The sequence below is a fragment of the Musa acuminata genome, chromosome BXJ1-10, assembly GCF_036884655.1.
Source record: "Musa acuminata AAA Group cultivar baxijiao chromosome BXJ1-10, Cavendish_Baxijiao_AAA, whole genome shotgun sequence".
NCBI lineage: Eukaryota > Viridiplantae > Streptophyta > Magnoliopsida > Zingiberales > Musaceae > Musa > Musa acuminata.
The window spans coordinates 31,202,452-31,228,056 of NC_088336.1; the positions used below are offsets into that span (position 1 = coordinate 31,202,452).

Below are 25,605 nucleotides of genomic sequence, written 5' to 3' on the forward strand. Positions count from 1 at the left end.
AAGAGTCTGAGATCGAGAACCATGACATGTTAGATCTAAGTCCAAGAGAGTTCAATCTATGGACATTCGCTTGACTTAAATAACTTGACTTAAAAAAAGTTACTTGCCATTTCAAGTGGCCCAGTATATGTCTACAATGAAATTTATTAAGTAGAAAGTATCAGATTATTGGACTTCACCATAATATGATCCTGTCCACAGCAAAAAGGAACCTTTTGCTATCACCCTATTCAGACAGGTGTTTCACAGCTGATTAAACTTCAGCTTGTCACCGTCGTACATACAGAGTTGTAAATGAGAAACTCCTAGTAAGGAGAGAAGAAAATGTTTCCGCTAAAATTCAAACTTGCTGATGCATATCACCTGTTCTCTGAATACAACTAGACAGATGCTTGATTCAGAATACCAAGAATTGCGGAGAAAACAGGATATGAGGGTCTTTAACTCATATAAACTTCCTCATGTTTGTCATTTGATGTTTCATCAGAGGGCAAATCATTTTCAATCTTCTGCAGAAAATCATGCATTGTCTCCAGACTTTTATCATCTGCAAAAACCAAAAGAACCAACCTGTCAAATATACTATAATATATGTGTTTGATGGAAAGCTCAGAAAATTTAAATCAGAATTGATAAGCTTTTTTCTTGAAGCATATATAAGACCTAACTTTGATTAAACTAGATTAAAAGTATCAGCTGCATTCCTATAAATAAAAAGATTGGAACATGAAAATTTATCATTTCTGCTCCACGGAAAATTTTCAATCTCATTTCATCTAATCAAGGAAAGACACATCAACAAATTGATTCCTGAGTTAGAAGCTATTTAGATGTTTTCTGATCCAGAAGAGCATATCAGGATGCTAGAGACATGCAGTTTATGAATCATAAGACTGGGCTACACTCAAGCTTCTCATGTTGATGCATTTAAGTAATGCCATCAAGTCAAAATAAAACAATGTAAAACTGATGTCAACTTGCTTAGAACAGAAAAATGCAGGCACAAGAAGTAGAAAAAAACTCACCAAGCCTGGGGACAGTATGACCCCTGGGATGCCGGATGACATATGGCTTTACAAAAGACTCCAATAGTGCTTCACCATGCTTTTTCAAAAAGTCCATGTCACCTGCAAAGCCACAAACGAGGTTCCAGGTCAGCATTCTCTGTACATTTTGGTCATTGAAGTTCATTTTTCAAGAAAGAACATTGCAACTGAGATATTACATTAACACAAAATAAGTTTGCCATTTCTCCAATGAAAAGAGCTACACTTAATCATGCTACTAGTACTTAGACTCTCCTTTAAGCATATTCTCAAGCAATGCTCATACACACCAAGAAATCAAGAAACCAGCGACTCAGAAAACACCAATTATGCTTGTGCATGATACTAGGTTTCGGTGGAATATATCTATTATAACATTTTCTGATCTCCATGGATGTACAAATGATCTCCCATCAGTTGTGTGAACCCTGACAAGACAAATTTATACAAGCTCCAAACATTTTAGTCATTTGTCATGGAAAATGGTTTCGACCAAAAAATTATCACATTCATAGATGAAATTTTGTTATGAATATCAAGCATTAAAATATCTATGCTTATGCCTATACATTCCATCCAATGAGGCCAGACCATGTTAAATATCTGATGTAGTAGTTTAGTTTTTCTCGTCATAAAGAAAAGAAGAAAAAGTAGCATGATACAATTAGTGGGACTAAGGGTTATTTGCGTTGATCAAACACATATGTCCATCTTCTATATAATAAGTAGATGAAAATAGGCCTTAAATGAGTATGGCAACAAAAAAAAGAAGTATTACGCTAATTGCCTTCACACAGTTCCGCATTCAAAATTATATACCACTTATAAAGCTGTAATGCTTTAGCAACATATGAAATCATAAGTTGACAGTAACAAAGAAGATGTTCCTCTTTTCATAAATAAAGAAATCTAAACAAAACGGTCTCTAATCAATTTGCTTCTCAGGAGAGTGTAAGTCAGCTGAGTGAATTACACAGAAAAAAGAAGTATCTTTAACCAGTAATGCTTGCTCATATCTGAGCTCATATATTTATTAAGCACTTCAGTTCTTGGTTATCACGAAAAAAAATACAGGAGTACTATTATGATGCATTTGGCTAATGAACAAAAGTTTTTATTGTTCATTTATTGTTTTTATCTTCTAAATTGATACTACAGATCGTGTTGCTATAAAGAAAAAGGTAGGGAAGTTTTACTTGTCCATTACCATCAGAGAACATATTAGCCATGTAACCGGCCACTTTTAGCTACACATAATACCTGTGGTCCAAACTAATTGTAGTAAACAGAGACTGTTGGAAAAGACATGAGAGTTTTTGAGTCATGAGAGTAGCTTCTTTGTTTGCAAGTTATAAATTGTCTTTCCCTAGATCCATCGTGGATGGGGAACCTTATATTTCCATTTATATTATTGAAAATAAAAGTACAGCAAGTCATGAAAATCCAAATAAGGGGAGTCATCATAAAGGATCAAGGGATGACCCTTAAACATATCCACCAGGATTTTATATGTTGTTATTGACAAAAGAAGAGGCAATCGGGGAATGAACTTATTTCATGGGCCAATCACAATATTGTCACTCAATAGTGGAGTATATATACTGTCATTTTCCATGTCTCCACAGTATAACCACAAAGCTACTTTGTTTTTCTATTCTAAAATTTGATTTACCGATGTAAAAGTGCGTTCCAAATTTTGTGAGTTCTAAGAAATGTCTATTTGAAGTGACTGGTGGGTCATCCATAGGGAAGGCAGTAAACCAACTAGATTAGTAAATGATATAAATGTGTGGTTTCCCCAATCCTTTTTCTGTAATTGTTTCAACTCACCCACGTCACAAGTGATGTAATTAGCCGTCAAAGATTCTCTGTCCATTTCTTAAGAAGATCTCTAGAACCACGAAGATTATTTAATCGAGATATGAACTATGAAATTTTTTTTAGATATTAAAATAATTTTTGTGTGTGTATCTATGTCTGTGTCTGTGTCTGTATGTATCTACAGCTAGTTCATACCGAGGAACTCAAAATAGAGATACCCGGAAAGAGTTGCTTAAGGTGGCATTATACCTAAGAAGTGGAGCGATGTGCAATCGATAGCAGCCGCGTAAGCCCTCTCGGCCACCGGCTGTGACCGGAACTTCGCCCCTCCAATTATTATCAGATACTTCACCTTCGGCACCCTCGTCAACGCGATACCCTAGAAAAGAAATCGCTGAAATTAAAAAAATAAAAAAAAACCATCGACTATATTAATCACGAGAACATTTCTGGTTTCTTTTAATCAACACACTTTAAATTTCTTTTACTATATTTTAGCAAACAAGAAACCCTTAATTATATGTGGCCTGACCACAGGGGCCCCTTGTTGCTTTCAATCACGAGACGGGTAAGACGGGAACGGGAAGGAGAAAAAAGTATTGATCTTATGCAAAACTTACCTTAGATTGAAGACCTACAAGTGCCGCCGAGAGAATCGCACCCTAAGCATCACATACCCACTTCGATTAAAAAATTTCGACAAGAAAATTAATTTTCCTTTCGCTAAAAAGAATATCAGATTAGAACGGAATATTTTACTTGGGAGAAGCCCATCAGGCCATCGAACGGTCCGTGTTGGATCATGAGGTCCTCGATGTACGCGAAGCATTCATCTAAGTTCGTGTACTCCATGAAATCCTATTATTCCTCCTCAACAATTTTTAAGCAGTTTGAGGACATGATGGGAAAGAAGGAAATCGATTGAGGATTGGGAAAGGGGAGATCAAGAACCTTATCGAACTGGAACCACTCGTAGTAGGGAGGAGAGAAGATGCCTTCGACGTCGGACTTGCCCTCGGCGGGGAAGGGCGCGTCTGGGAAGACAAGGTCCAAACGAGCGGTGACCTCTTCCGGCCACTTCCCCACCACCTGCGTCCGCATGATCGCCCCGCTGGTGCGGAAGCCGTGGAGGCATAGGAACCTCGGTCGCCTCCGGGGATGGTTGATGCCCTCGTCCGCTTCCGCTAGGCTCCCCATCGCCGACCTGACAACAACACAACGGAATATTCCCTTGCTGCCCTTCCCGTTTCTCGCTCCGTTAAAGCGGGAGAACTCTGCCTTTCGTTCCGAGTAGGAAGAGGAGAAGTGAGGGTTAGTTTTATATGGTGTCGGAGTTCGACTGCTCCGCGGAGTATTGTTGACGCGATGAACATCCAATGAGATCTCCTGGTTGTCGGTTCAAAGAACAAAAACCGAGCGGGGGCAAGGCATCGAGAAAGCGGTGGGTACAGCTTAAGAGCTGGTTATTCCGCGAAACACCGTCTAAATCACGCACCTGGAGGTGCCGGGCGCTCCACGATGGTGAAGCACAACGACCGTTCCGTTCGGGCGTCCCAGCCACGAGCCTTGTTTCCGACGCCTATCACTGGGGTTTCTAGCGGGACCCACACCTTCCATACATCGAACCGCGAGGTAGGTAGTTGAGGAGGGAAAACAATAAACCTTCGACAGGAGGCCATCCTCAAATGGCCGGACCATCTCTGGAATTGGGTTTCCAATGTATGTCGCTCCATGAAGCCCATTGTAACATGATTGTTTCCACATTGGCCATTTCAAATGTTGGGCCCATTCCACACCTGGAGTGGTCAATCCTCGACGACCTCAACAGACATAAATGTTTCCAATCTAAATTAGAATCCCTAAATATTAGAGTTAGTAAAGAGGTAGTTCTTCCTCAGCAAAGCCTCATTACAACAGTAGCGTTACCATTGCCATAATATTTATGTATAGGTCATCATTGACTCGCAGAACTTGTGTTTTACAATCCTCTTTCTATGTCTTTCAACCGGAAGAAAACCAGGATGATGGTATGGAGCTTCCAGGTAGTGCACATGTACATGAGTAGCTGTATATGTTTAGCTGCATACCTCTTCCAAAAGCTTAAACTTCCTAACCTTACTTCTAAAGGCTTGCTTCGGTCTGCTGGAACTCAACGAGGGCAAGTCTGATTGCGATTTCTCAATCACGGCCGGCGGTGACAGCCTCGCAGTCGTTCGGCGTTTCTTGACAGTCTTGTTGAGAGTCTTGAGATGTGTTGCAGAGACATCTCGATGGACCTTAACTCCGAAACCTGCACCAGCTGCAAGATCAGAGGAGGACGAGAGAGAATGGCTTTGATCCATGGTGGATTCTTGAACAGCAGAGTTCCCTCCTCCCTCTCTTAAGCACCAATTGCAAGAGCTGTAATGCTTGATTTTTGGGTAGAGATTGCTGCAGTATCTGAAAGGAGGACAACGTACGGGATGAATGTGCATATCATACGAAGATTATCGGTCTTAGAAAGATGTGGCCGATATCAATGATCAAAAGATGACGCGTTGGTTCTTACTTGTGTTGAAGTCTAAAATGGCAGATTTTGCACCGAAAAAGCTCATCAGATATCCCGGGATCGCCGCACATGCAGCAGGCAACTGCCGTAAGTGGCGAAGAACATGGACCTTCTTTTCCTTTCATCGTACCTTGCTGTGATCTCTTCTCTCTTCTCTTGTTGTTGCTTGGAATGAGAAGGCAAACACAACAATAACAAGGCGCGGGAGTAACAGGGGGAGATCGAACAGTCTTCTTGAGCTTCTTATAGTGTTGCGGCAAGCGTGTGGAAAGGAATGATAGAAAGGGTGAAGAACGAGAAGCTTGGGAACTATGGACTCGATGACGGAAGGAATGAAGCTGGGTCTTTCGTATGAGAAGGGTTGCTGTTTCGCTAACGTACAAGCCACTACAATGGAGTGAACGTAAGACCGGGAAGCTGATCTTTCCCAGGAAGAAACCCCTACTTGAATCGACCGCGTGATGGATGGGTTCCATGTCGCTTGTGGTCTCGGTCAACGGGGATCACGTACCACGTCAAAATCCTGTCCTTGTGCGTCGTACTAATGCAATGCACGCCAATGTCACTGAAGCATCGGCACGGTAAGAGGACGATTGCAACGAAGGATCCAAACACCAATCGAACTGTTGCACGCACCTCAAAGCTTGATGGACGTCGCATCGGGCGGCGGGATTTCCATCTGGGGCGGGTCCCGCCGCCCGTAATATGTGATCTACGGGGTTTTTGTCCATACTCATGGCCACCTTAAAGCTCCCACATTAGAGACAAATACTAGTTTGCAAGCACCAAAATCTCACAAGCAGATGAGGAAGGGACGAACAAGCTTCCTTTATATTTTCCTCCTCTTACTAGCAGAAGAACTATGATTACATGTTGCATGTCTAAAATCATCACTCTTATAGCTCAAGCATGCAGCATCCAGCACACCAATTGGGCTTTGTGGCACCGAGGAAAGTGAAATGCGAGCATTTCTGGGTGGCCTATCTCTCATCGATTCCATGTCCTTGATCACCTCGTAACATCTCAACACCTTCTCCTGCAGCAAACCAGATAGTTGGCCAAATCAAAATAGCCATTATCTACATGAAAGTAACATTAGAAGCATGCATATTATACCTTTTCTACTTGGATACAACATGACACTGCTTTCTCGATACCCACGTCTTGTGTTTCTCCCAGAACCTTCAGTGTAATGGCTGCAGCGATTTCGGATGGTCTGAATGCTAAGAACTCTGTGCCTGTATCAGAAAGATTCAGCTTAGCCAAACAACTTTGATCCGACCTTCTGTCAGAACAGATGGATACTTGGATTAAGAATTTTACCTGTAATTGTGCTCAAAATGAGTTCTACTGATCGAAAGATCTCAACTTTAGTCGGCGCGTTGCCACCACTGAATCTGTGAAGGAAGAACTCAACGTAAGAGAAAGGAGTCACAGCTTGCATCCTCCATTTAAGGGTGCTCAGAACCAGAAGCTCCATTCTCTGGATAGTCTTTGCCTCGAAGTCATACTTTGTCTCCCTCTCCTGTTTTAGAAAATACAGGGAAGTTCATGATAGATTTGAGGAAATATATAGGAGGATTCTTTTACTGCAAGTGTTCTTCACCTGCAAATCCATTGACAAAGGGACTTCAGTTTCCTCCATTTTAGCAGCCAATGATAAGCAGGCCACAGATAGTAGTTGTGTCATCCAAGCCTTGCCTTTCTATAATCAAAGACAGAGCAGATGGAAGCAAAAACATTAGATGATTTCATCTAACAACAGAAGATGACCTTACAATACATCCGAGGAAGATTGGATTACAGGTAACGTGAATTTTCTTACAGGAAGCTCATAGTTGGAGAAGAATCGATCCAAGTAATTTACAGATAGATATGCACTCAATGGTCCAAACCTATAGTGGGCATGAACCTGTCCAATGCATCACAAATGCGATCAATCACAATGAAGAAGAGGAGATAGTCCAATTGCAAGAACAAGTCACCTTCAAAATCAATGGCGTCAGCATAAGAGACTCTAAAAAGAAGGGAAGATTCAAAAGACCATAAGGAAACAAGAAGCCACCTTCAAAATCCAACCAATGGCGTCTCTCCTAATGGACAAGTCCAATGCTCCAGACCGCAACCTCTCGGCATAGTCGTCCCTCGGCATGTGCTCGGTCTCTCGCCTGACCAAAGAGACCAAGCACTCATCCGCTTGTGACGGAAAACCCATGCGGAGATCCCCATAAAGTTCGCATCTTTTTCGTACATAAAACCGATTGAGATCATGCTCTTCCTGATCATCAGCATCGTCCTCATTATCAAAGCCAAGAATGCAACTGCTGTCCTCCACGCAGAGGAGGGTAGAGGACGCGCAGTCATCATTTGGAGCCATTGCTTCTTGAGACATCAATACATGAGATAAAGGTGGCAGTAAAGAAGCAAGCTTTCTTTTGGGAAGAAGGTCCTCGTTCAAATGTGGCTCCTTTTCAGATAGAGAATTAGCTCATGGTTAGCGATCGACACTGGAGAGGGAGAAGAGGTTGTAAGGAGGAGAAAGTGGCTTTAGGCTATTGGGTGAGAAGGAAGCTCTCTTATTCGAATAATATATATAGAAAAGGTCATAAGAATTTGTTGCTGCAGTAGATAGCGAGTGCAGAAGCAGGAAGAAGATGCTTCGGTGATAAAAGAAAAGCCAATTACTCCGGTAATTGCTCGAGTGCTGGGTGTGTTTCGCGCTCTCATGCCATTTTGGACGCACAATCCTCACTCAGCTTTTTACTCGGTGAAATCTGTAACACCTCGAAGATCTTCCCCTCCTTGGGTGGCCACACCCCCAATAAAAACTCTTCGCTGTTGTGATACGAACTCCTGTAGCAAGGACTACACCAGCATAGCTCTGTTGTCTCGATCCTACAAGAGCAGACGCGTCCAACCTGTCGACATGCGCAGTGGGGCGACAGCTCCAGAATCATCAACGCATGGAAAGGAAGAAGAACAGCTGCAAGCTACACCGAACGCAGCGGCCGAAGGAATTTGACGCACTTCTTTCCATGTCCTCGCAATGCCGCCGAAGAGTCCTGTGGAGATTTGGTACTGTAGAAGAAAACCCAATCTACGTGAAAACAAGCACACCTGTCCTAGTACTGTCCACCTCTTGTCTACGGGAAGGTTGTCTTCGTTCCATTTTCGGGTTCCCTCTCTGTGGTCGAACTGTCATACATGAGGGGAGATATCGAGTTTATACTGCTGAAAGCTTCTTCCACCTTTGTTCTTCAGACTACGAGCTGACACCTAAACAGACATCAACAAATTGTACAGTTCATGTGACATCAAATGTCACAAGTAAAAACTCGTGAATGACACAGCAATTTTCGAATATTTGGAAGATTTTTACTATGATATCTATCATGCTGCTATATCATGAATCAGCTGCAGAAGTTGACAGAGTAAATGCAGAGTGTATCAACATGCTGCTAAAAAGATGCTTACAAATTTTTGTATCTTTCTCCATAATAATTTTCAGATTGTGTTGCTTTATCTGATTTATAGTGCAAAGATACATGTGGTCCATCAAACTAAATAATGAGATTAACATGAACGAAAGCTTTGGTTTGTGGTCCATCTCTCTATTATCAAGCTTTAACTTGTGATCCATTCTGCTTCCAATGCAACTCCCATCTCAGTGGCTCCCAATCCATTTCTCATCGCCTTCATTGCAGACTCTTGGATCGCCATTGACAAGCAATGGTCCCAAGTTCCAGGAAGCATGAACTATTTATTTATGGTTGTTTGAGAAACATTATGTGCAGTGTCTGAAGCTAATGGTGAATTGAATTCTGGAGCATTTTGGCCAATCTTGTGCTGGTTTTTCCATTCGTTGGCTTACGAGAACCTGACAGTAGTGTACAACATCACAATAATTGACTGACACAAGCTTTTTCTTAATCTTCTTTTAGCATGCTTTATCAACAGAGACTACATAGTTTGATTGGCTGCATGAAGAAGGATGTCATTAGAACAGTTCACTAGCTTTCAACCAAAAGTAAAATAAGGATAAAGAAGAACAAATTATGGTTTTCATGTTAAGAAAACAAATGAAGGGCTTTAATCTGCAATCAGATTTTGTCACTTGAAACTAGACAACAGAACTGTATCCTCCTCCTCCTTCACTAGCATGAAGCACTTTTCTTATCTTCTCTTCTTCCAGATGTTGATGCCACCAAGAGAAAAGTAAAAGAGATTTTAACTACTAGAGTTTGAACAATGACCTCTCTTCTGCATCTCCCAGATTGAATCATGCGTCGTGTTCCGTAGCTTGTTTGATCTGGATCTCAATAATTATTTCACGAGCAACATAGATTCAAAACTGAGTTCAGTCCTGTTCCATTAGATGACATGAATCCAACCAGTGACACTGCAAAGATTCAAAGACAAAGGATGAGGATAAAAAAGGAGCCATGCATTTACCACTGATTCATCTTTCAACCACTACCATTTCTTCTTCGTAGTCACATTGTGAAGCAACATATCATGAGCTAAGAAGGTTCCAATTTATAGACCACTCATCTTATGAAGGTTCAATTTATATTTTTTATATGAAGTACAGTCAAATGTTTAGAGCCCCATCCAATTTATAGGAATTATGAAGGTTTCAATTTATTGTATTTTTTCTCACCAACACTCGATCTTATCCACTAAACTTTCGATATGAATAGAAAAACATAAAGTGTATGCAACAATAGTTCATCACGAGACACCAATTTATAGAGCATGTAGAAGAGCTTCTCGTGGATGGCAATAGAGCAAGAAAGGGTGGTTTGAGGTAATCATTTATTTATTACATTTAAATTGATGTAATTAGAAGATGAATGAGGGATGCCATTCGAGATGTATGTAAATTTGAATTCAAATAATTCTTTCAGATATGACTCGTCTTGTAATTGTGGGTTTAGTCGATTGTTCTGATTTCATAACATGAGTTCAAAATTAAAGATGAGGCAATTATGTTATAATTTCTCGCTTGATAATTATATTATGTTAAGTTTGACTACATGGATTAGATTTGTAGCGTGCACTTCTAAGTTTGAGGTGTTGAGGAGATGATGAAGACCTTAAAAAAAATTTGTGTTAGAGGTATACTTACTAAGATCAGAGGATTTTATAGTGTGATAAGTGACCATTAGATCGATACCACAATAAAATGTCAAAAATAATTATATACATCATTTGGTCATTTTTAAGATGTAAAATTATGTAGTGTACCGTTAAAATTACGATTATAAAAGTAGATAATTTCTTAGTTAGCGCTACGTTACCAACCTCGAAAAGTTGAGTCAGATCCTCATCAGCATTTACATCCTCGATCTTATCTGATATATCGATCGAACGAGGGTGACATGTCAACAACTATTTATGAGTTGTTCTCTATACTAGGCTAGTAAAAAATTTCCCGTTTAAACTTAAGAAAATTAAATAAGGGATTACACACAATTAAGCCCAAATACACATCAACTAAGATTCAAGATAAAAGGTACAATCTAAAGGGGAAAAAAACAAAACCAAGAATGAATGATCGTCCATTGCTTGATTTTAGTAACAAGACAATACTTTCAATCATATAATGCGAAATTATGGAAAGTCATTAATATATCAATGGAAACATCTAAAATGATTCTCTCACTCAATAAAATCCAACGAAGCAAATAAAGACCAAATAAGGTAATTAAATGACAATGATGAAAATAAATAATATGATTTTCTTGCTCCATACATAAAAAAATACTGCAAATTATAGAAAGACATGTCCCCAAATGAAAATTTTTATTAGGATTCTCCCATTCAATACGAAACCAATGCATTCATGATTTGGTGAGACGAACTCAAGTTTAGAGGATAAGATGAGTGTTCGCGGTGAACTTGTGATATCCCATCAGCATCAAATTTCCACTCATGAGGTTTAGAGGCCGATCCCATGTTTTCATGTTGTTTTGGATGATGGTGAAGCTTCTGTTGAGGTAGAAAGCATACCAATCTCAAACTTGGCGCGAGTGCGACCGATCAACCGGCCAGTGATTCAAGCATTGATGTACGGAGAACACCATCCAACTGCGGAAGAACTTGTGATGTCGGGGATGATAATGGAAGATGAAGCATAGAGTTCCAGGTATTCATTTATTATAGCAATTAGTAGAATCCCGATGGGTGCCATTTCTTCATGTAAACTTAAATTCAAATGGTTCCATCATTGTCATTTAATCACCTTATTTGGCCTTTATTTCCATCATTGTCTTTTGATAATTTGGCATTATATAATTGAAAGTATTGTGTTGTTGCTAAAAACAAGCAATGGACAATCATGAATGCATGCATGCTTCATGTTGAGGTACATTTACTTGAGCATAAAATGTATGTATGAATGATAGCATGTTCAAATACCCGCTAGAATCATACAACAGCATCAATGTATGTAAGATCGACTGCATAGATACCTACAAGCATGAATCCACAAATTGTCTTTAACCTGATTAAAATCACTCATGAAAAGAAATATAGTCGCACCAATTGTTTATAATATTATCTTAAAAGAAGCTAACTATTTTTCGTGATTCAAATTCTAACAAAAAGAAATTAAGTGGACATGACAAAATCCAATATACCAAAGTGTATCATCATAGTTTCCGCATATACTTCATGAATCGTCAGTTCCAACTAAAGAAATCTATAAGAAAATTAAAGAGAAAATAAGAAAGATCTATTCTCCATTCGAGCTTCGTCTCGAATCGACTTCACCTAAAGACGGATTCCTCTTCTTTCTTGTTTGCGCTTTCTTGATCCTCATAAGGGCAGCCACACTTTTAAATCCAACTTTAGCGACAACATTTCCCCCAAGCGAGTCATCACCAACACTAGCAACAAAAGTCTCAGCTGCTTCCTCCACTTCCAGTTTACGATAAGGGATAGCACATTGCAAAGATCCCAAAATGAGCCGAACCAAATCCACCATCTTATCGAAACTGTTTGGCTCATCCTTGGAACACATTTGTGCACTCATACAGGCATCTTGTTCAAACTGAAGTATGCATTTCATCACTATACAAACAAAATGGCGTTGTGCCTTCAGGCTTTACCCATCACATTCAAATATTCTTCAACTTATATATGTTGTTACAGTATTACATAATCCATTTGATAATTGTATTGTGATTCAGCATGATACCATGCTTGTGTTACATGATAAATCTCTAGAGATGATTTTGCCGTCTCAGCGTATTGTTGCACCACTTTAAGTTGATTTACCATATTGGATATCTAATACCTAGTCCATTGCATGTTAATATCAAGCCCTTGTATCGGTTCAGGTATTCCTGAAATTAAAGAATCCACCAAAATAGTTATTGCTATTTTTCACAATAGACAAAAAGGAAAGACAACATAAAAATGAGAACCCTGAAATTCCGGAATTAGGGATTGTACAATAAAAATTACATATGCTTTCTAGTCCTGCAATTCTTATCAGTGTTCAACTTTTTCATATAGATCATGTAAATCATATACTGCAATTCTTATCAGTGTTCAACTTTTTCATATAGATCATGTAAATCATATACTTATCATATTGTACACCCATAAGATCTTTATAAGTTAATCCTAGTTTTGCTCACTTTGGGACTAATCGGGATCTTACAATCTCTCCTACTTAAGGGGGAGTGCTCTTCACCATGTCTCAATACTAGGTTAGCTTTAATACCACAGACCAAAATACTTAGGTTGAAATATTAATCTTGTCCATTTCCGATGTGGGACTATTCAAGATGTTATACTTAATTTTAAATATATTATCAATTAAAGTATACTGCAGCTAATTTGTGCAATTTTAACCTGGCATGTTCTTATCTATATATTTGTCAATTTCTTAAAGTAACAAAAAAAGCTAAGTCACATGCATCAGCTACAACTAAAACAAGCATACAAAAATTGGATAGATATGCTTACGATGGAATTGTAGTCTTGGATTACACAGACTCCCTTCTCATTGTATTGCTGCCTTTTGACAGGATCACTTAAAACTGTTAAAAGAATGCATATCAGTTAGCAACAGCAATCAAGCATAACAAAGATTAAAACAGAAATAATCAGGTATAACATGCAATCAGCATGAAAGCACAAACTTGAGATCAATACAACTTATAAATTATGGAAACTATGAACAACCATTCCTGACCAAGGCACAGTGTTAAACTAAAAAGGCCAACTCATGTATGGGAAGATCTACCTCATTGGTTACAGATTAAGCTCTGCAACCAGGAAGGGACCTCGAAACTTGCCCTAAACCTGGAAAATCTTGCATTCTTCAATTAGTTGGTCACTTACCTTTGTATGCCTCATTAATTTCTTGAAATCTTGAAGTAGCACTTTCCTCCTTTTTCTTATCAGGATGCCATATCTGGAAAAGAAAAACACAGTGAAATAACTCTATAATTTTGCTGTAACTAGAATAATTGGATGTGAATTTGCTACTTTTCATGATTACTAAATTGTGTTATAAAAGTTTAAAATATAGAGATGCACCAGATAGGCTCCATGACACCATAGGCTGGCATAGAATAACTAGTTTTAGAAAAGGAATGCAACAAATTGAAACTTGACTGGATACTTCACTAGCTATTTTTCCATACCATGAAACAAGTTTCGTGGACAGAATGGTTACGATACTTAAAAGGCATGATTCATGTCCTTTCTGATCTTCATGGTTCTAAAATAGAAACCAATTTTTTGCTTTTATTCTATTTCTTGTATTCTGGGAACAGAAACAAGTTGCCAGAGAAAGAATATTGGATGAAACATGGAGAAGAAAAAGAAATGGTAGTCAGTACATAAGCCCTCAAACAGAGAAAATAAAATTATGCCTCAAAATTTCAGAAAATTTCAGAAGCACTGGAGATTTCATAAAACAATATAACAAATCACTTTTACCAAAAAAGGTTTTTTCCTTTCAGTTCTTACAATTTTTTTTTTCTTTTAAACGACAAATGAGACTTTGTCAGGACCCTGCTTAAATAACAGGATGCTAAAGTTAATGCTGAATGGACATATAAAGGCAAAAGACTTGTATGAAATTACAAACCAAAGCCAGACGGATGTAGTTGGAACGGATTACTTCTTCAGTAGCATCAAAATCAACTTCCAGTATCTTGTAGTAATCCTAGGTTAGAAAGCAGCACCGTAAATGTCAGTACAAGAAGATAGTGTCTTTATATAAATTCAATAAAAAAAGGCAAACTTTGGAAAGTATGCATCTGAGAACTTCTTATAGCATAAGACCTACAGTTCAATGCACCTATTTAAATGGAACACATCATCAATCACTTAAAAGATTATCGTTTACATGGAATAAAGGATGATGTCAGTAATAAAGGGATAAATGAAAATAATAATAATAATTTAAAAAATCAAAATAAGGAAATATTTTTTTGTTGCAATTACAAATATTTGTCTATACTAGTCATAAGGCCCTAATATTGTGATCTCAGTTAGTTCTAATATTTTGAGCAATAAACAAACCGAAATGCTTCATAGGGTCCATATATCACATTTATGGATGTTTTGGTCCAAGAAATACACATAAGTAATAAATAATGAATAAAATGTCATAACGAATGGAAACATTTTGACTTGTCCATTTGACCAATCTAGTTTGAGACCAAAAAGGAGGGGCAGGTACGAAGGACTTTAGGGATCAGAGTGAAAAATTTTGCTTGTACTCTGGATCCAGACAAATTATTTGTCTGGTTGAATAGCCAGCATGTTTTCAAGGCATTAGAGCAGTTGGGTGTGTCAAAGCATGGCCACCTACCCATGTGTTTAAGCCTCTTTTACATGAGACTTCTGAAGTCCCAATGTTTTTCATGTTTAATCATTGTTCTCTTTTTACACTTGCACTTAGGGTTGTAGTAATTGCTCACTTTAGCATTAGAGCAGGCACCGCATCAGTTGTATGATTCATGGACAAAATCATAAAATTTCTTCCCCATTGAAGCAGGCAAATCGACAAAAAATCCAAACTTTCCCAGAAAGTAACTTATGAACACCAGTATCTAGCACAAGAATGATCCAAGTGTCCATCAACCAAAGAATCATCAGACAGTAGACACGATTGCTTGAATCCCCAGATACAGCAACAAAGGAGGGAGATCTATGGTCACCTTTGGCTTTGATAGCAGGGACAAGAACTCGAAATCGAAGGGGGATTCTCGCTGCTCCTCTTCCTCCGCTTCTACATCTCGAAATTCTTCTTCCCACCACATTCTTCACAGTGTCGTGGCGTCACAGATTCCTCCGCTTCCGAGAGGCCGAGAGTGAGTATAAAGGCCGAGTCGGCGACGAGAACCAAGTCGCGGACATTTGTTTAATGGGTGACCTGGTGGCCACGCCTCATAACAAACAAGGCGTCAAACTTCCTGAATCGGCTGAGACAGGAAACACGCTTCCCTCTCTCTCACAACTAGTGGGCCCACACGAGAATTGACACTGTTTGTTATGACGGAACGACCAAACACAAGAAACAGCCGTTCTATTGGCTGTTAGCGATGGGCCTCCAAGTCACGACTGATACGGAGCCCTATCTTTTTACTGAATGATAAAACTATCAACACAGCCGATCTCATTTCGGGATGAAACGCTCTATTCTACTGTAATTATGGTGAGAGCGGGAATGGGATCGTACATCATGTATGTCCTATGTACTACCTACATACGATTTAAATAACACAAGTATACAGTAATTTCTTTTCATTTTTTCACTCTTATTGACATATCATGTCATGTCAATAACTTCTGTAAATATACATAGAATGAGCTTTTTTTTTTTCTTTTTTTACATCCAATGGCATAAAAAAAATAAAATTATTAGTATGATGTGATATGTAGGCATCATCGACGTGGACTGATGTCACAAATCATGTGTACTTTGCATACGTTTGCCTTGTACATATATATTCGTATACCTGTTGGCGCGTACCGAACCCGTGCCACGTGATGGGAGTCGGCGATGACCGCACACGTAAGTGGTATATGGGTCCCACTGTTTGCTCCAATCACAATTTACTATACATCTGTTTTCATTTTTCTTATTTTACTAACCATTTTGAGCGAATGGTATATTTATTTGCTAATACTTGTAAAAGTAAGTCGTTATGAACAAATAAAAAAGATAATATTCAATTGAGATGCTAATAAAATAAAAGAAGCCAATCCAAAGATTCAATGTTGAAAGGGGACCAATCAAAATCTGCCGCGAAAGCACTGTTCGGCGGTCGGTGACGTCCGTCCACATCGCAGCCATCGTAGGACAGCGGATCTCTTCAACTCCGATCAGGGCCGAACATCTCGTCGGTCCGTCCACTTCGCGGCTCGGTGATCTCTCCTCTCCTCTTCAAATATCACCGGCGCAAGAGACGAACTCCACGACGCCACCTCGGCACGTGCAAAGCCCTCCTCGCCGTCTCCGGCACGTGCCAACTTCCACCAGCCCTTCCTCTGTTTAAATTCCTCACCCCAAATCTCGATCACCGGACGCAGACTCGAATCCGATCTCTCTCCGCTACCAAATGCGTTGAGAGCTACCCCATGGCTTCCATTTCCGGCATCTGCTACCCCTCCCCCGCCCTCCGCCTCCGCCTCCGCCGCTCCCTCCCCATCCTATCCCCCAGCTGCATCCGCCACCTCCGCCCGCCACGATCCATCGTCGGCCTTCCCCGCTCCTCCTCCTCCGCGGCTTCCTCCTCCGCTGTACCGGCGGAGAAGATCAAGAACGGAGCCGTCGAGAAGGACCCGATCAAGCTATGGCACCGATATGTTGACTGGTTCTACCAGCACAAGGAGCTCGGTCTCTTCCTCGATGTCAGCCGGATCGGGTTCACCGAGAAGTTCTTCGACCAGATGGAACCCAAGCTGCAGAAGGCGTTCCGAGCGATGCAGGATCTCGAGAAGGGAGCCATCGCAAACCCCGACGAGGGCCGTATGGTGGGTCATTACTGGCTGAGGAACCCGAAGCTTGCGCCCAACTCGTTCTTGAGACTGCAGATCGAGAACACGCTCGATGCCATCTGCAAGTTTGCGGATGACGTTATCAGCGCTAAGGTCACGTTTTTATTCCGCTTCTGCTTAAATCTGTGGTTTACTGACTTCTTTTCTTTAGATTAGTGTCCTCTGTGCGCGATTGCATTGGCGCATCGGTTTCGCAACTACTAAATGTTCATTAAGTTCATCCTTGGTTTACACTAAAGCGCCTATGTTTGAAGATGTAATTGTCATCTTCAAAATGAGTATGAGCCAAATTCATAACATTGACTTTTCAGAAGTGTAGATCTGAAATTGCTTCTTTGTCGCCTTGCAACGGCATACATGCTGCGATGCTTTTATGACAAAAGGCAACTAATTCAACATACATTTTCTTATTATGTTTTTAGCAAAAATGTTGGTTTATGTTCTTTTTCCTCTTTTCTTCTTTTCCCATTTATGGACCAATCGTTTGTACCCAACATTAATGCATTACGAATGTCATATCCATGTATCTGGACTCAGAATGTATCATTTGACTACCATGAAGTGACTAAATGATTGTGCACAATGACTCAATTCAGTTACACAAACGTAGTAATGCCATTGATCATATTACAAACTTGATTTGCTTCATAAAGCTTTTCATAGTGCCCCTTTTGGTTGAAGTATTTATCTTTTAATTTGACATTATGAAAATAAGCAGATTAAACCTCCATCATCTTCTGCTGGTCGCTTTACCCAAGTGCTCTCTGTTGGAATTGGAGGTTCAGCATTGGGACCTCAATTTGTTTCTGAGGCATTGGCTCCTGATAATCCTCCTTTAAAGGTGGGTCTCTTTTTTTTTACCAAAATTTGTCAGTATCTTATGAAATTATCATTTTGAATTATGTTAACATAATCTAGATTTTTTTATTGAATTAATAGCTTAATTTGTTGTGTTTGTTCTGTGCCATTTATCACTAAAATCATCTGTAACAATCATCTGTAAAAATCTTATTTCTCTTTACTTCTTCAAATTCTCTGTTTGTTTAACTTCAGATGCTTTTGCTTGAGTTCCATAATTTAGATTACCATGGAGACAACCTCCCTAGTGTTGCAAAATATAAATTTGGTATTGTTGTGCATTAAAATGTTGAAAGGTATAATTACAAAACTAAAAGCAAGGATGACCACAGTATCCAACTAAAACCTGAGAGTTACTAAAGAAAATAAGCCAAAAGGACGAAGACTACAAGTTTCTATGAGCAAGAAACTCATTGTTGAGACCATGATTTACACAAATCTTAGCAGAAAACATACCCTTTCCGAATTAAGCTCTAGTTTGTGTCGCTATTTTTTAATATTGGATTAATGTGGTTTTTTGATTCTGTGATGCAAAATAAATGTGTATAAGTTTATGTACATGGACTGGAAATAGCCATGACTGACCTAGTGTATATGATCTTTTCCTGTGAATTTTTTATTGAGTTACAACTTGCTGCTTTTTCTGATTGGGTTAAGTTGGTCTCTTTTTCTAAGTTAATTGTCTTAGAAAAAGTAAATGTCTTATAAAGATTTTGTAATTTTTTTACAAGCGTCATCTATCATCCTTGGCTCTCAACAGTCTGAGTTTGATTAATAAAATCTTTCATATTTGCTACAGTATATTGCATATTTGTTCCTATTGATATCAGCCTTCTGTTCACAATATGGAAGAATTTCATATTTTTATGCTAGCAATAACTTATTTTTTGCATCATACTAAAATAACTTATATAGAAAGCAAAATTTTAATAAATTTATAATTTCTTCTTATTCCCAATGAAGTCCTCTAAAGTTCTGCTCCAAATCTTATTCTTTGGCTTGCTTTTGTCAGTTCTAAATAATTCAATGATATATAAGTAATTTCACATCTTACTGTTTCTCTGAGCTTTGATCATGTGCCAGATAAGATTTATTGATAATACAGATCCAGCTGGAATTGATCATCAAATTGCACAGCTTGGTCCTGAGCTTGCATCAACACTCGTGATTGTAATATCAAAGGTCAGTGGGAGTAGTAACACGATCTTGATAATTTTGGCCACCTTTTTTTTGACATGTTTTATAGCATAGGTCATGTGAAAATATTCATGATTTCTCTTTATGCTTATTAGAGTGGAGGTACCCCTGAAACACGAAATGGTCTATTGGAAATACAGAAAGCCTTTCGAGAAGCTGGGCTAGACTTCTCAAAACAGGTAATAACTTCAATTTTTGTTTTTTTCTTCAAGTTTCCTTCTCTTCCTTGTTGGTTATTATGGATTATGCATTTTCTTTGTTTTTAAAAATCCTCAGAGATTTATGGTCCATATGTTTTTTCTGCGTAATTGTTGAACTATTAATCTCATGACACGAGACTTGTCTCTCTTTTCAAACAAATTTCACAGTACGAGAGCTAATTGCAATGAACAAATTTCACTGTACAAGAGCTAATTGTGATTAACAAATTGTCTTTTATTGGAAATGTGAAGACCAGTATTGGTGTTGTGCTGGCTTATACAATATTTGAACCAGTAGATGCATTCTCATTGGATGAGATGTATTCACTTTCATTGGCCTCTTGGTAAAGCACACCCTAGAAAGAGTGACAGATGGCTTTTGTTTAATTAGGAGAATTTAAAAGCTAATTGTTTACTTTACTATTTGTAGAAAGAACTACCACACTGGTATCTTATTGTTCAAACCACTGCAACCTTGCAATAATTAAATCAGTTCCGGTTGTGTATGAAGGATCATATAGTTAAATTGTCATTTTGCATTCTGTAGCATTTTACTTAAAACAGTATGCATTTTCAGGGTGTTGCGATTACTCAGGAAAACTCCTTATTAGACAATACAGCTAGAATTGAAGGGTGGTTGGCAAGATTTCCTATGTTTGACTGGGTTGGTGGTAGAACATCAGAAATGTCTGCCGTTGGTTTGCTCCCTGCAGCACTTCAGGCATTTATTTCTTTTTTTCTGCTTCAGGTTTTTCAGGAATTTTGTTTCATGAACTTAGATTCATTATTGTGTCACAATCTAGGGAATTGACATTAAAGAAATGCTTGTTGGTGCATCATTGATGGACGAGGCTAATCGGACAACAGTGGTATTGATCTACTGCCTACTTTTGCTAGTAGTTTACCTGTCACATATTACTTCATTAATTATAGTAAGTATGCATTCTATGCTCTTTTCTAATTATGTAAATTTCAAATAATGTTATGTAGGTCAAGGATAATCCAGCAGCTTTGCTTGCTTTATGTTGGTCCTGGGCTTCTGGTGGAATTGGATCCAAGGTTCGGAAGTTGTTCTTCAACCACATTTCTCATATTCAACTTCGTATTTATCTAACCAGTTCTATTATATGCTGTTCACAGGATATGGTTGTACTTCCATACAAGGACAGCTTATTGCTATTTAGTAGATATTTGCAACAGTTGGTCATGGAGTCACTTGGGAAAGAATTCGACCTTGATGGAAATCGGGTTTGTAGCATTGCATCTTCATGAATTCTGTAGCTCCAAAGCATTGTCTGAATATACGGAATACTTCTACTCTTATTTAAATATGGTTTAAGATATGTCGAACATGACAAAGCATCAACTGTCACTGGGAATTCATTGTTGTATTCTGACAAAAGGCACACATTAATATGTCTTAAGGAAATAAAAATAAGTCACGAATGTACATGCACCACACACTTGCATGACTCTGCACTCATTGCCTAGGAACTTTTCAGTTTGAACCACAAAGCCAATGAGCTAAACAAATGATTTGAGTCAGGTGTTGTAAAAGGATTTGTATAAACGACGTCAAGGATCATTACATCAAAGTGATACCATAAAGATCTTACTTCCTACTACTGTTTGTTGTCAACAAAAGATGTGCTAGTCTAGTTTAGTTGGGTAGCGGACTTGCATTTTGTAATATGTATCCACATCCTGCAAAGTTGACATATGACTGGGTTAGACTACAATGTCTACTTTGTTATATCAATTCACAAAGGCTATATTGAGATGTATTCTTCAGAGACTGTTTCCATTACATCTATTGCACCATTATATGACCAAGTGGTCTGTATATAGGTTATGATCATATGTCATCAACTCCAGTGACATTGTTTTCTGCATCATGGTACACTGAATCTGACTAGCATGTCTTTACTATTAATAGCTTGTTACCTAGTTTATTTATTGCACACCATGCAGTATATCTTTCACCATTTTTTTTCTTTTAAATTTCACAATCTATCTGTATATGGTTTTTCTTTCTTGGATTACATTTTATCTTTTTTAAACAACATGAATCAACACCAAGATGATCATTAGTGGCATGCTTCCATTCATACTATATATTTTGTTGGGTTGTGCACTTCTAATAAATTTCCTTTCATAATAGGTTAATCAAGGACTTACTGTGTATGGAAACAAAGGCAGCACTGATCAACATGCGTCAGTTTTTTACTTCACTTTGTCTTTCATTCATTTAGATATTTAGAAATCTGATGTCTGATACAGTCATCTTACTGTGAGCAGCTACATACAACAGCTGAGAGAAGGGGTTCACAATTTCTTTGTCACTTTTATTGAGGTATTGCATGACAGGCCCTCGGGTCATGACTGGGAGCTAGAACCAGGAGTTACATGTGGTGACTATTTGTTTGGAATGTTGCAGGTAGTTATCAGTTGGCTACAGTGGGCTTATTTTTAAATATTTTATTGTCTTTTTACTCAATTTTTTTGCTGTTATGTCTTCTTAAAATGTTATTGATGTTTGAAATATGTTACTGCATGTTAGCCTAGTTTATGCTCGTATGTCTTTGGCATGTTTTATAACTGTAACTGAATAAGATGAAAATTGTCTTCATTTACTTGTTTTTGCCACCATTTTTCATCTGCTTTGCCCTATGGTATCTGGAATTTAAATGTGAGAATTTATGGCATATTTTTTATTTCCATATGGTGAATTGAATGTACTATGCACTTGTCTGATTGGCACAGAGCTATGTGAGCCTCTACCTCTTTTCCAAACTTGTGCTTCTGTTTATCTTTCTCATCACTTATAATGCACATATCTCATCCTTTGGTGTATGGAAAAACAAGTTCCATAGTTATGGGAAAGTGTTCTTTTTTTCTTTTGATGTCTATGTGATCATTGCCTCACACATTCTGTTGTAACCTCTTTTTCTGGGTCCTTTGGGTGCCATGTCTACAATAGTTGTAGACAAGATGAGCTTCATTTCTCTGACAGAATACATACATGAATTACTCGCGATAATTTCAGTTTGATGAATGGTTCATTCCTTCCCCATAAGTTTTAAAGCTTTTTCAGTTCATGGCTCGGGATCATTTATATATTTGTCAATCTTTCTTGTGTATTGAGGATCATTTCATGTTTGTTCAGGGAACTCGTTCAGCCCTCTATGCAAATGATCGTGAATCAATTACAGTGACTGTACAACAAGTAACTCCTAGAAGTGTAGGAGCACTAATTGCACTCTATGAACGAGCTGTTGGTATTTATGCATGCCTGATCAATATCAATGCATATCATCAACCTGGTATTATGCTATATTTTCTTCATGTTTGTTAAAATGAAAAAGTTCACTTCACAAAAGCCACAAGTATTTATAACATTTGTTCCTGGTTGCAGGTGTGGAAGCTGGGAAAAAAGCAGCAGGAGAAGTATTAGCACTCCAGAAGCGGATTTTGGCTGTTCTAAATGAGGCCAGGTACTTTTATCTTTTGTTAAAAAATTCACATGAGACTTGAGTAAAATCTGCATGTTTTGAAGATCAACTAAAACCTTTTTAAGCATAGGAGAAAATGAGAAACCTAACGATTAGTGTTCTTCTGAGGTAATAATTCTTTATTGATGGAACACAGTAACAATTAGTATCAATATTTTTAACCTTTTTGTGTGTTCTTCTGACGTAATACTACTTTCTTGAAGCTTGAAGCTTATATCTTCCATATCATATCTAGTAGTTTGTAATTTCTTAAATGGAGACTTCGATACTTCCCCGGAATATGATTGTCCTGGTCTGATGTTGACAGATGTGCCCACATTGAAAAAAGGGATGTGGGTTTGGATCATAATGATCACACAGATTTTGTTAAGTCGCATATTATACATTCAGGAGGAATTACTTGTTCTATTCTTTGTTGTTTATGGTCATGCAGCCACAGCCTATTGGCTACTAAACTTGTCTATGTTCTTAATCATACTGGCATACTGACCATTCCAAGGTGTACCGAGCAGCTATTGTGTTGGTATGCTTGGATTTGGTATGGACCTATTGTGCTGGCATGCATTTAGCAATGTGGTTAGCTTATACCAGATGGCATGTACCATCACACACTAGTATGGCATTGGTATATGAAGTGACAATCCTTTTCTTCAGTTCCCCTAGAACAAATTTTTCGAGATTCCGCAATGTCATTATGTTCTCTGCTTTACTTTATCTGTCTCGTGTCGCTACATTACTTTTATTTGTGCTTTACTATTATATTATTTGGTTTTTCTTTCAGCTGTAAAGAACCTATTGAGCCACTATCACTCGAGGAAATTGCAGAAAGATGTCACGTCCCAGAGCAGGTAATATTTTCATAACTGGATTATCAATCTCATTTCAAAAGTTTGACAATGCAATACAATTGATACGCACATTTATACATTTGCATGCTAAATGTTGTGATAACCTCACTAACCCTGCAGAAATACTAATTATAAACTTAAATCATTTAATATTCTACTAGTTACGGTTAAACTCTATGGATATAGGTAGAAGCTTTTCATGCATTCGTTTGAAGGTGAAACATGTACATATTTTGTACCTAAAATATATGAAGACGAAATGTAGTATCTCTACCGAAGGATGCAATTTCAATTAACCATATGGCAAAGAAACTTGTAGTATCAAACTTCTGCCTTATAATAATTAGTCAGGCACCTTGATCTGAATCAAATTTTAGTTTTGTTCTTTGGGCATCCTGACTTGGACTCGATTAAAGTCTCCAAATACCAACTACATAAGAAGTTGAACCAAACTGGCATTCACACTAGGGTTTGCCTTACTAGCTCACAAAGTATTTTTCACACTCCTGAACAGATAGAAATGATATACAAGATCGTGGCGCATTTGGCTGCAAATAACAGAGCACTGATTGCCGAAGGCAGCTGTGGTTCACCTCGAAGCATCAAAGTTTTCCTTGGAGAATGTAACGTGGATGAGTTATATGCTTAAGTTTATTCTTCACTGTATGTATTCTGCAATTAGTATGTAACTGGAATCAGCAAGGGGAAGTAAACCCCTCTTGTGAAGAGTCAATGCAACTGGAATCGGCAAGGGGAGCGGCGCAGAAGGATTCAATTATGGAAAGTAGCAGAAAGAAAGATTGAAGTGTGTTGGGTTTTGGTCATTAACTAGTTTAATTCAACAATTGCTGTTTGTATTGTTGTTTCAGTTTCTATTATATATAAACATGCATATCCTGTTGAGTAAAATTAAGCTAATTTATTTCTGTCAAAGCCTTTATCTTGCTGATAAGACTCTCAAAAGATTGAGAGAAGGTTTTGATGCCGTTTAGGTTCGGTTTTAATCCTAAATTGACACATGCCAATGATCCCATTGTCAGAATCCTTCTCCATCTCTAATATTTCCAAATCTTTGTCCAGTGACCAAAAGATATATAAGATGTATACACATGGAGACCAGCATCCTTCCTCTACTTTATTTTCTACCATTTCTTCATCTTTCTTCTTTCCTTTTACAATAGATTTCTCTGTCCTAATTTTTCTTTTCCTCTCCATTAAGTATGGTTTCTTTTGCAGGGATGGATTGGGTTCTGTATGACAATACTATTCATATTTGCAAACGTGATGAACTGATCACACAAAAAATAAAGATTATAATTTGTGAACAGATAATTAGTTTCTTTACTACGTGAAGATAATTAATATATATATAATTATAATAGCTTTCTAAAATTAGTTCAAACTTCAAATCAAACCCCTCTTATGCATTCTCTTACGCAAATATTTCAAGATTCTTTCCTTCTCAAACTCTCTAGAAACTTTCATAGTCACACCTCAAATCACTAAAAACACATAAAGCACATGTAGAATAGTCGTTCAATTTTG

General features: G+C 38.2%; 4 protein-coding genes across 5 annotated transcripts; 1 reads left to right on the plus strand and 3 right to left on the minus strand.

Moving 5' to 3' along the window:
- Nucleotides 1–70: 70 nt before the first annotated feature.
- LOC103969160 (uncharacterized) lies at nucleotides 71–4,168 on the minus strand. The gene is made up of 6 exons (XM_009382616.3): nucleotides 3,819–4,168; nucleotides 3,627–3,725; nucleotides 3,488–3,529; nucleotides 3,117–3,246; nucleotides 1,026–1,127; nucleotides 71–547 (listed from the first exon to the last, which is right to left on the minus strand). Exons 1-6 carry the CDS (start codon nucleotides 4,062–4,064, stop codon nucleotides 441–443), a joined length of 726 nt encoding a protein of 241 aa, XP_009380891.2. The 5' UTR covers nucleotides 4,065–4,168; the 3' UTR covers nucleotides 71–440.
- A 2,076-nt stretch (nucleotides 4,169–6,244) lies between these two features.
- Nucleotides 6,245–7,792, minus strand: LOC103969162 (cyclin-D4-1-like). The gene is made up of 6 exons (XM_009382618.3): nucleotides 7,481–7,792; nucleotides 7,241–7,327; nucleotides 7,022–7,120; nucleotides 6,739–6,940; nucleotides 6,532–6,653; nucleotides 6,245–6,451 (listed from the first exon to the last, which is right to left on the minus strand). The coding sequence occupies exons 1-6, from the start codon at nucleotides 7,790–7,792 to the stop codon at nucleotides 6,245–6,247; spliced, it is 1,029 nt and encodes a 342-aa protein (XP_009380893.3).
- Nucleotides 7,793–11,354: 3,562 nt separating this feature from the next.
- Nucleotides 11,355–15,798, minus strand: LOC103969163 (uncharacterized). 2 transcript variants are annotated; one of them, XM_065088100.1, is made up of 5 exons: nucleotides 15,603–15,798; nucleotides 14,525–14,602; nucleotides 13,771–13,843; nucleotides 13,393–13,466; nucleotides 11,355–11,505 (listed from the first exon to the last, which is right to left on the minus strand). In XM_065088100.1, the coding sequence occupies exons 1-5, from the start codon at nucleotides 15,702–15,704 to the stop codon at nucleotides 11,458–11,460; spliced, it is 375 nt and encodes a 124-aa protein (XP_064944172.1). In that variant the 5' UTR covers nucleotides 15,705–15,798; the 3' UTR covers nucleotides 11,355–11,457. The 2 variants fall into 2 exon arrangements, with proteins under 2 accessions (XP_064944172.1, XP_009380894.2); XM_009382619.3 differs by lacking the exon at nucleotides 11,355–11,505 and adding an exon at nucleotides 12,493–12,764.
- An 880-nt stretch (nucleotides 15,799–16,678) lies between these two features.
- Nucleotides 16,679–24,986, plus strand: LOC103969164 (glucose-6-phosphate isomerase 1, chloroplastic). The gene is made up of 14 exons (XM_009382620.3): nucleotides 16,679–17,538; nucleotides 18,164–18,286; nucleotides 19,387–19,485; nucleotides 19,596–19,679; nucleotides 20,278–20,421; nucleotides 20,504–20,569; nucleotides 20,691–20,759; nucleotides 20,841–20,948; nucleotides 21,862–21,914; nucleotides 21,999–22,137; nucleotides 22,867–23,023; nucleotides 23,116–23,194; nucleotides 23,994–24,060; nucleotides 24,575–24,986. The coding sequence occupies exons 1-14, from the start codon at nucleotides 17,026–17,028 to the stop codon at nucleotides 24,707–24,709; spliced, it is 1,836 nt and encodes a 611-aa protein (XP_009380895.2). The 5' UTR covers nucleotides 16,679–17,025; the 3' UTR covers nucleotides 24,710–24,986.
- The last annotated feature ends 619 nt before the right edge of the window (nucleotides 24,987–25,605 follow it).

What these genes read in the sequence shown, in the direction of transcription:
- LOC103969160 (XM_009382616.3), bottom strand. Translation starts at nt 4,064, where the DNA reads ATGGGGAGCCTAGCGGAAGCGGACGAGGGCATCAACCATCCCCGGAGG. An exon ending in CACATCGCTCCACTTCTTAG is followed by an intron (nt 1,128 to 3,116) that starts GTATAATGCCAC and finishes GTGGCTTTGCAG; the next exon opens with GTGACATGGACTTTTTGAAA. An exon ending in TCATACTGTCCCCAGGCTTG is followed by an intron (nt 548 to 1,025) that starts GTGAGTTTTTTT and finishes TGGTTTTTGCAG; the next exon opens with ATGATAAAAGTCTGGAGACA.
- LOC103969162 (XM_009382618.3), bottom strand. Translation starts at nt 7,792, where the DNA reads ATGGCTCCAAATGATGACTGCGCGTCCTCTACCCTCCTCTGCGTGGAG. An exon ending in TCTCCAACTATGAGCTTCCT is followed by an intron (nt 7,121 to 7,240) that starts GTAAGAAAATTC and finishes CTTTGATTATAG; the next exon opens with AAAGGCAAGGCTTGGATGAC. An exon ending in CATTTTGAGCACAATTACAG is followed by an intron (nt 6,654 to 6,738) that starts GTAAAATTCTTA and finishes TTTCTGATACAG; the next exon opens with GCACAGAGTTCTTAGCATTC.
- LOC103969163 (XM_009382619.3), bottom strand. Translation starts at nt 15,704, where the DNA reads ATGTGGTGGGAAGAAGAATTTCGAGATGTAGAAGCGGAGGAAGAGGAG. An exon ending in CCCTGCTATCAAAGCCAAAG is followed by an intron (nt 14,603 to 15,602) that starts GTGACCATAGAT and finishes TTTCTAACCTAG; the next exon opens with GATTACTACAAGATACTGGA. An exon ending in ACTACATCCGTCTGGCTTTG is followed by an intron (nt 13,844 to 14,524) that starts GTTTGTAATTTC and finishes TTTCTTTTCCAG; the next exon opens with ATATGGCATCCTGATAAGAA.
- LOC103969164 (XM_009382620.3), top strand. Translation starts at nt 17,026, where the DNA reads ATGGCTTCCATTTCCGGCATCTGCTACCCCTCCCCCGCCCTCCGCCTC. An exon ending in CTGGTGGAATTGGATCCAAG is followed by an intron (nt 20,760 to 20,840) that starts GTTCGGAAGTTG and finishes TGCTGTTCACAG; the next exon opens with GATATGGTTGTACTTCCATA. An exon ending in TCGACCTTGATGGAAATCGG is followed by an intron (nt 20,949 to 21,861) that starts GTTTGTAGCATT and finishes CTTTCATAATAG; the next exon opens with GTTAATCAAGGACTTACTGT.